This window comes from Lactuca serriola, chromosome 4 (genome assembly GCF_051521515.1).
Source record: "Lactuca serriola cultivar US96UC23 chromosome 4, Lser_US96UC23_V15, whole genome shotgun sequence".
NCBI lineage: Eukaryota > Viridiplantae > Streptophyta > Magnoliopsida > Asterales > Asteraceae > Lactuca > Lactuca serriola.
In genome coordinates this window covers 319,553,940-319,564,300 of record NC_136411.1, presented here as the reverse complement: position 1 = coordinate 319,564,300, position 10,361 = coordinate 319,553,940, and the positions used below count along the sequence as shown (strand labels likewise).

At 32.6% G+C, this 10,361-nt stretch overlaps 1 protein-coding gene across 24 annotated transcripts in view; it reads right to left on the bottom strand.

The window, feature by feature from the left end:
* Window positions 1-1,583: 1,583 nt before the first annotated feature.
* LOC145097355 (uncharacterized) overlaps window positions 1,584-10,361 on the bottom strand; it is a 9,379-nt gene continuing 601 nt past the window's right edge. Inside the window, exons 1-9 of one of the 24 annotated variants that reach the window (XR_013704334.1) lie at window positions 9,982-10,361; window positions 8,989-9,827; window positions 8,740-8,896; window positions 7,815-8,600; window positions 4,109-4,241; window positions 3,521-4,043; window positions 3,150-3,234; window positions 2,419-2,460; window positions 1,584-1,882 (exon numbers count right to left, since the gene is read on the bottom strand). The exon at window positions 9,982-10,361 is cut by the window's right edge and continues 594 nt beyond it. Coding sequence is in view for 12 of the 24 variants with exons in the window: in XM_079034887.1 (XP_078891013.1) it covers window positions 4,768-7,203 (2,436 nt within the window). In the remaining 12 variants the exon portion in view is untranslated. The other 23 variants (XR_013704338.1, XR_013704336.1, XR_013704335.1 and 20 more) reach the window with 23 other exon arrangements.

The following is a 10,361-nucleotide window of genomic DNA, read 5'->3' as shown; positions in this document are numbered from 1 at the left end:
TAAGAACTAACTACAACGCTTAGGAAAATATGGGATTTTCCTGGGATAACATAACAACTCGTAAACGAATTAAGTAACGAATGGATAACTAAACTATTAGGAAAATATGTGATTTTCCAGGGATAACATAACAACTCGTAAATGAATTAAGTAACGAATGGATAACTAAACTATTAGGAAAATATGGGATTTTCCTGGGATAACATAAGAACTCGTAAACGAATTAAGTAACGAATGGATAACTAAAGTATTAGGAAAATATGGGATTTTCCTAGAATAACATAACAACTCGTAATCAAATTGGTAACAAAAGATAACTAAACTGTTTTTATAAGAAAATATGGGATTTTCTTGGATAACAACTTTTTCAGAAAACCAAAGGAAACTTATTCTTTTTCAAAAATGAACCGCTTATGAACTCACCAGCTTTATGCTGCTTTTCAAATTGCTTGTATTCTTAGGTCCGCATTAGACAGGTACACCGCAATCTTTTGGAGAAGACAGAGCATTTAGAAGACTCGTCTTTGCTTTTGTTCATATGATATATGTGTATAATACTTGTATAACTTACTTTCAAACAAATGTAAATGATTCTATGTAATGTAATGTTTTGTGTTTACTATGCTTACTATGTACATTGGTTATGATATTCAACATGAAGTCACCTCCGCCCCGGAACGTTTCCGCCCTGGGTGTCGGGTTGTGACAATAACCCATATATATATATATATATATATATATATATATATATATATATATATATGTGTGTGTGTGTGTGTGTGTGTGTGTGAGATCCCATAAATATCTAACAATCTCCCACTAGACTACAAATATATAAATGTACGTATAATTGTATAAGCGCTTTAATGAATGTTATCATAATATTGACACCCTTAAACAATCTCGTCCACTAATCATAATAGTATAGGATCAAAACAAACTTCGTTACAATTTACGTAACTAAACCTATCAATGGTTGCATATACATATATAACTAACGACATAGATTAAATATGATGTGTAGTTTTAAAATCTAAATAAATTTCCAACGAGTTCTTTTTTAACTTGAAGTGAGATCAAACTTTAAATAAGTGCAACTAATAATGGAGTTAACCGAATTCTTAATTATTTACAGAAAAAACATAATTGTTGTTAATCAACACATAAAGCACCATAAAACTCCCACTAAAACCAAATATCACACCAACATGTATAGTATGCTCATGAAAGACCTAGGGAGGTAATCCCTTTATGAGCGGATCCGCTTTCATGGAGTTTGTTCATATGTGTTATATATATTTCCATTTTGCATTATTGTATTAACAAAAGGAAACTTGATGTCAATATGATTCGACTTAATATAACTTCTGTTGTTGGAAAATAACATTGTTGATTATTATCACAACTTTAGTGGTCTTTCAATACCAATAATGTGTAGCCTCGTGACAAATTTCCGCAACCATATTCCATGCTACAAATTATGATGCCATTTCGGAAGAAGCTATTGAAGTTTATTCCATTAAATGGCTTAACATGCTAAAATGTAAAAGTACCCCGATATGGATCGGTAACCATTTTGGCATCTAATAAAATCATATTATTAAAAAAATGATCTTCATAACATCTGATTTCCTATAGTTGAGCATATATATCCTTTTGTTATATATAGATATCTCAAAATCAATTTGGCTACTTTCTTATGATCCAAACTTAGTTTGCGTAGATATCTACCCAAAACCAGAAAGATAAATTTACTCCACTTAATATGTGATACACGAAATCATCTACTGTATTTACCCAAAACCAAAAAAAATAATAAATTGATGAAAATGTGGTACCACACATAGGATATCTGAAGTTGAGGTTGTTGAGTTTGTGTATTCTGCCAAAAAAGATAATAAATTGATGAAAATGTGGTACCACACATAGGATATCTGAAGTTGAAGTTGAGGTTGTTGAGTTTGTGTATTCAGAATAGGAGATTAAATAACATTGTCAATCACTAATTCATAATTTGCATACTATCGAATGCAATAATAGGAATCAAGATTGATTCCTCCTTAAGGACAATGTTTTAACCTCGTTTTTCCCCAAATTCAACATCCTCAAAGAATGTTGCTCTATCCAAAATGCAAGGTCAATATCCGTGCAATTGAGAACTAACATAATGCCCTCATTCAATTCCTTAAAGTTAATCTCATTGATTACATGAATCATAAATGTGATCAATGTTAGCAAATATAATATAATAATTCAAACATGAGCAAATCTAACTTGCAAAAGATAACATTGTTTTAGAGATAAACGACAATAAATGATGTCAATTAACAAGCCTAAAAACATAACATGTATATCATATAAATGATTTATATTTATATTTTTTAAAAACTTTAAGAGTAAATTACACGAATGGTCTGCCTCGATTATTTCCTGAATTTCCATCTCCTATGGACCCTTTTCCTGCCAAATGAAAATTTTACCATTATACATATACGTAATTATTGATAAATGAAAATATGACTCTCTTCATATTCTTTTTAATGGGGATTTGATTAGAGAGGTTAAGCACTAAGTTAACTTCTTTTTCAATGTTCATCTTAGGTTTTAGAATGAGAAGGAAAATGAGATATATCCTGCAATAACAAAAAAAACATATATATATATATATATATATATATATATATATATATATATATATAATAACAAAAAAAAGTCAAAAAATGTGATATATTTACACCTACTTTTCCATAGATAATATTCTTTTTAATGGGGATTTGATTAGAGAGGTTAAGCACTAAGTTAACTTCTTTTTCAATGTTATCCTGCAATAATAAAAAAAACATATCTATATATTATATTGATCATGCCATCATATTAGCCAATATAAAGAAAGTAAATAATCACACTAAGAAAAAACAAATTAGCAAATTGATCTACCTTAAAGAACTGAAGGGGCCATGATCAGTAAAATATATGAAGATATGATCATCTAGCCCATTTATCACAAAATATCCACAACCCCATTAAACATAATTCTTGTTTCCAAGCATAACAACAAAGAATTATTTCAATGGTTGAGAAAAAATTGTAAAAGTCCATTATCATATACAACCACATCTAAATGAAACGAAAGTACTTTTTTTGTTTACCTTTCAAATCAATCTGAATGAATTGAGACCGTATGATAGTCTTCAGCTTTGCAAAAGCTTCTAATGGGACGTTTTACTCTCAAACCTACAGCAAAGCTTATGTCAGGGCATGTGAAAGTAAAATTCCACGAACAATATATCTAGTGATGGGTTGCTATTAACATAATGTTAATCTGCAAACCGAACAGTACATACATGTATCTCATAATAACAAAAAAACATTGATAGTTGAATCAGTTAATCCGAAAACAGATATCAAGAAAAACAGTGTATGAGCTAATTGATTGAGAACAGGAGTGATGATTTTGGAGAACAAATAAATCCGTTGAAAAAATGAAACATTCAACATTCGCAGTTCTGATTAGCCTTACCAGTTTTGTCGATATTTCGTTTATGTCTTCAAGGCACGTCAATAAATGAGTTGAGTGGTCCGATCGTTTTCCCTTTTCTTCTTCACACTGTAATCGGGGGTCTCTTCCCTGTCGATCTCCTCCAATGGAAAACGATTTCGGCATATAAGAAGAATATCACAGATTTTTGGATCTCAATAAAAACTATCAATTCTAGGGTTTCTTGTTTACCTTCAAGATCATTCCATTAAAAAATCGGTGGTTCCTGTTTGACTAGAGCAAAATCCGACCACCACCGTCCTCTACCTAAACTGGAACATCGATGTGGTCCATCTCCATCTCCATCACCAGTAAATCACTCTGGTCTCCACCCGACATTCATACGTTTAGCGGTGCAACGGATGTTCAGTAACGATGGAGAACCGGTAACAACGGGATGGGGAAAGCCTCTTTCGGTAGGTGTTGAAACAAACAAGAAGAAACCGCACTGGGAAGAAAAATGCGTCGAGCCATAATCGATTACAGAAAGAAACGGATACGATTTCTGGAAAAGAAATAAATAGAAAAACAGATAAAGTGAGAGAGAGAGAGAGAGAGAGAGAGAATCACCTGGTAATGGTTTTGTGAAGAGGAGAATCGATTTTAGCAAGCGGTGGTGGAAGAACCAAAAGAAGCGGTAGGAGAATAGATTCGTGGTGTCAGAAGGCGATGAGTAAGCGTACGTAAAAACAACACGTCTCTACTAACAATATAAATATGACAAAAGAACCCATCAAGATACAAAAAGACAGCGATCTACAGCAAATGTAAGTTAAGGGACCAAAATAGACAAATATAGGACATGTTTACTGTTCTTTTTTTTCATAACTTTAATAATAACTAGTGAAGGGAATGGATTCGCCAAAAAAATGAACAAAACAAAAAGATTTTATTGAGTTATATACAACTGATTACAAAAAAAAAAAACCATTTTTTTAATGTTATAATGATCAAAAAGATAACTTGCTTTCATTATAGTTTTCCTAATAACTAATAATGTACCGAACAAATATTAGAGAATGGTTTTTGTTTTAATGTCCACCAAACTATTATGGGAGTATATATTAAGAATATATACCCCACCAGTCAGTGGCGGAGCTAGGAATTTTGATACGGGGGTACAAAAATTATCAAATTCAAAATAGTAATTGTTAAGATTCAAATAATAATTTCAAAGAGTTTCTAAACATTTGAAGTCGTAAATCGGAAAAACATAAGTTAAACAAAAATTACAAATGAATCCGCCGATTCGTCATATCTTGAAATCGATCAATGATATCGCCATCTGGAACTTGTAGAAACACATCCTTCTCAATAAAGGTAACTAAACAATCATTTAAAAGTTGATCACCCATCCTATTCCGCAACTTATTTTTGACATATGTCATTCCAGAAAACACTCTCTCTACATTTGCAGTAGCAACCGGAAGAATCAACATTAACTTGATAAGCAAAAACACAAGTGGATAAGCCACATGTCTATTTGTATCAACAAGCTTCATCGAAAGGGAAGTAACGTCATTGATATTTTGGAACTCAACATCTTTTTTCACATCATTTATGAAGATATCAAGTTGACACTCAAGAGTCATCAAATCCGTGCTTGAAAATTCTGAAGGATAGAAAGTAGCAAGTTTGAGTAATTTATTTTTGTCAAAAGAAGAGAAATTGTTTTTGGGACTTAAGCAAGTCATGCATGTAAGCAAATCCATATTCACTTCATCAAATCGGTCATCTAGTTCTTGACGTAATAAGTCAATTAATCCAATAAACACTTCAACTCGAAAATGATGAATATTTGTTGCTTGTTGGACAAAACGCTTTGACCTTCCTTGAGGGATATACTGATCTTCCATTTTCGGAACAACAATGTCATACTTATTACACAATGATGTGACTTTATTCATGTGGTTATCCCATCCGAGATCCCTCATATTTTGCAAAACTCCTTTAGTCACCGAAACAAGTCTCATAGCACTAACAATGTCTTGATCTTTTCTTTGTAAAGCAAGAGACAAATCATTAGTGTATCCAAGTATAGTAGACATTAGTTGCGCCATAAAGATAAAATCAAATGACTCTAGTGAGTACAAAATACCTTGGGCTTTTGCTTTATCATCTGAATTTGAACCATTCTTTCCGATCTTCACAAGTACTTCAACAATTGTAGGGAACAAGCTGATCACATTTAAAATAGTTTTGTAGTGAGATCCCCAACGGGTTTCGCCGGGTCTCTTCAAACCAAGTTCTTGATTTAACCCTGTTCCTGTTTTAATTTCACCCATTTCTAATGCTTGAGCTACGTTTTGAGCTTGAATTTCTCGAATCATCTCTCTCCTCTTACAAGAAACTCCAACAACATTTAACAATGTTGTAAGTATATCAAAAAGCCAAGCACAATCACTATTCTTTTTAGCCATTGCGACGAGTGTTAGTTGAAGCTGATGAGCAAAACAATGAACATAGTAAGCACTAGGAGTTTCAGCAAGAATTAAAGTCTTTAGGCCATTTATCTCACCCTTCATGTTGCTAGCCCCATCATATCCTTGTCCTCTAATCATAGATGGACTTAAAGAATGTTCAACAAGTAAACTAATAATTGCATTTTTCAGAGTCAATGCAGTGGTGTCTCTAACATGAACAAGTCCAAGAAAACTCTCAACTATTCTTCCTGTATTTCGTTCGACATAACGCAAACAAAGAGCTAGTTGTTCCTTTTGGGACACGTCACTTGACTCATCAGCCAAGATAGCAAAGTAGTCATCACCGACATTATGTATAATTCGCTTAGTAGTTTCTTTAGCACAACAATTAATAATTTCTTTTTGAATCATGGGAGATGTTAATTGGCAATTACCTGGAGCATTTTCAAGTATGACATTTGACACGTCTTCATTATGTGTTTTTAGCCACTTCAAAAGTTCAAGAAAATTTCCTCTGTTAAGAGATTCCTCATTTTCTCTATGCCCACGAAATGCCAATCCTTGTCGTAAGAGATAAGATAAACAAGAAATTGAAGCTTTCAATCGAATTTTGTATGCACTTTGAATCGCTTCATTTGCATTACCAAAAGCAACATGTATTGATTTCTTTTTACCATCTCTTAAATTCACAAATTTCTCATAAGCAAGGTTGTGAGCACTTTTAAGTCCACCAACATGTTTTTGGAATCTATCTGGTTTATTCCATGACCGAAATCCGCTATTGACAAATGCATCTCCACCTACATTAGCTTCAACTTCATTCTTAAACAAGTAACAAACAAAACAAAAGGCTGCATCTTTGTAAATACTATATTCAAGCCAATCCCATTTTTTATACCAAGAAATGCTAAACCGACGTGGACCTCCAATGTCTCTTGTAGGAAAGGCATAAGTTTTTGGTTGACAAGGTTTTTTAAGAATGTATGCTCTCCTAACAGCATTTCGTTGATTTGGAGGATAATCCATAATGTTTTTTCTTTTTCCTGGATCATGAGGAAGAAGTTCAACATCATAAACTAATTCATCATCCTCTAATGATGCAGTACTAGCATTTGAATCACCCAAATCTGAATCAATTGGTGAAGAACATTGAGTGTCTTGAAATTTCATCTTTTTTAACATAAATTGTCGAAGATCGGGTTGTTTTCCCTTCAATTTTTTTGATATGAGTGGATTACTCATTATTTTAAACAAACCCTAACATATAAAATTAAGAAAATCAATATTCAGTAAGCAATAATCAATAACAGAATTATTTATGACACAAATTAAATTATTAAAATCATATTCATAAATATAATTTTCTGAAAGCATAAAACAAAAAATAATTTTAAAAGACATCAGAAGCGAAAACATACCTGATGTAAATGTCGATTTATCTTAGTTTGTTATGAACTTGCGATGAATGATTTCCACATGCCGGCAAGGGTATGAAACCTCAAATTAATAAAATTGCAACATCAAATTGGAATGCAAGTTGTGAGGCAGATAAGGCCCACAATAAAGTAACTATTACTTTATAAAATTGAAGCGGGCATCTTTTTGGGCTCAATTACGTGTGGATTTAAATATATATAATTAATAGATATAGTTTTTATGAGTTTTGTAGTTATTTATGAGTTTTGTAGTTATTTATTCCCTATCTAAAATCTAAATATGTTACAAACATTTTAGCTGGGGCATGGGGGTACAATAACAAAGCATGTTTATAAAAAAAAAATTATGTATATATAAATTTTTTTTTGGGGATGCTGCAGTACCCCCGACGCACCAGCTGGCTCCGCCACTGCCACCAGTGATCGTTTCTATATGTTGTTCTTGTTGAAGGATAAAGTTTGTAAGAAGCCCAGATGTTACTCCTTTTTTTGCTAGATAGATTACCTGTCAAGCAAAACAACACGAAATTCAACTGAGATTATAGTCTGAATATTGCAAAAAAACAGAAAAGAAGAAATCAGACATGTATGCATTGCAGTGTTGAACTCTTTAAAACATAATTACTACGGAAGATATCATAGTTCGGATGCTGCCAAAATCAAAACTGTGGCTCAAAGAGTAATGTTGAAAGAGTGAATCACTTGAAATGTATTTGGAGTCAAAAAATAAGCAGAGTAATTCTACATCATCATATTTCCTCGTCTTCCTCTTGGAGTATTCCAAGCTCTACAAATCTTGTTCTTATCATCCACATCTGTGACTTTTATATTGTGCACCTCTTCTTCATTCTCTCTCAAGGCATGGTTGACATTGTTAACTTCTTTCACAAAGCAACTTCTGCTAGAACATGTAGTTGATTTATTGATATTCAATAATTAAATACAAATGTTATTGTGTTCTAGGGCAGATGCAAAACGAATAAACAACTTACATGGATCATTTGTCAATTGATTGCATATAAAAATAAAACACCAATAATTAAGAATTGTTGAAGAACAATGTCACACATCTATAATATACAATTATATTATATATAGTCTCACAAAACCCATAAGGGTAAAATAGTCAATTTACCTCTTCGATGTTAACATTGATGATATGAGGACTAAAGTTGGCACCAACCGCACTTGAAACTAAATCACCTAAGCAAAATAAAGCCAAATATGAAAATTTTATCACGTGATTCCAATTAAACCGCCTGTATGATACCATTTTTATTAAGATAATGAAAAGAAAAATAAAGGCAAATATGAAAATTTTAGCATTTCATAAGAATATCACCTCAAAATTATTATGAAGCATATGTGTAGCAACTATCCATGAAATTCCCCTTACTATCACGATAATAGAAGGTTTGGAAGTATGTCATTTCTCAATATACGATGCAAGCATGAAAAGGGCAATATGGGAATTCTGCTCACTAATTTCTGTGAGAATTCTAAAAAATTCCCAAAAATTCATCTATTATTGATTAAGAGACGACACTTGATCCATACAATATTTAATTTGGAAAAAAAAACAGGGCCTTACTTTATAGCCCATTTTATCAATCTTTTCCTACACCACTTGATACATGGTTGGCCTAACCTGAAACAAAACAAAGCACAAAAATTTCAATTAGTTGAGGCAACATGAATGAAAAGTAAAAAAAAAAAGCCTAATCACCACTCAGTTTGAACACTGTGTATTGTACCCATGAGCAATACACTTGGCATCTCCACCACAAGAAAATGAAAATCAATTTAAGAATGACCTTATATATGAGTATTCCAAAAACTATCTTTCATCACTATAAAATCAAACATTTTAAGATTAAAAAATCCAAATACAAACAGTAATCGGAAGTAAAATCCCTGTTCCATCTTCCACCTTCAATACAATTGCAGGATGTGGAGCATAGTCAGGCACATGGTCACCTTGAGGATTGTTATGTGCACATCTTACATGCTTACCATTTCTCTTGTTCCCATTCCTCACCTCAACCGTGAAAGAAACCAAAGTATCATAAATTGATACTAATTTGCATACTTAGAACTGACTAAAACACCATAACAGATTGTTTATCTTGCCTGCTTCAACTACACTTACAGCTAAAAAAGCTACAATCCATCCATACCCATTAAAGAACCTTTACGACCATACCTCTTATTATCATATAAATTCGTTGTTGCTTCTCATATCCTCCTGCATATTTGAAATAATTTAGTAAATCTGATTCTTGTTTATAGCTGAAATGGTTAAGGAAGCTTCAGTTAAAGGGTGAAGACAGTAAGGTTATATCCTTCATTTATCACAACGAAAAAAATGCAATCACATTCCGTCTCATTCATCCTCTTCCCTTTCTCCTCCTCCATAAAACCTTCAAATATCTTTATGAAAATAATAGATTACAAATGGCTGATTTATAGAACAATACAATCAAACTAACGATTCAACTAATTGAGAGCTCTAACTCAGATGTAAAAAAAAATTATAAATTTGCAAACACAGGAATTAAAACATAAGTGTGTTCAAGAAATTTACCTTGGTGGCTTTTATTTAAAGGAAAAAGCTTTTGTAGTTGCTTTGTGCTCCATGATTGATTAAACGATTGGAGCCATTGAGGAAAGACGTACACATGTAGTTAAAAACACAGGCACATACAGTTAAAAACATAAACAGAGAATCAGATTGACGATTTATAGAGAAAGATCTTGGTGCTTATTGTTTGGATCGGGAAACGAAGAGACACCGATGAGCCATTAGGACCGACCATCATCGTCGTTGCTGTAATGACCCTCGCCTTCCGTCTCCCTCCAAACGAAATTACCTGATGCCAATTTAGAAGGGTTGATACTCGATCCCGGTATTGTAAGAAGCTTTAATTGATTTACAAAACAAAACCCAGCTTCTGAAGCCCTAAA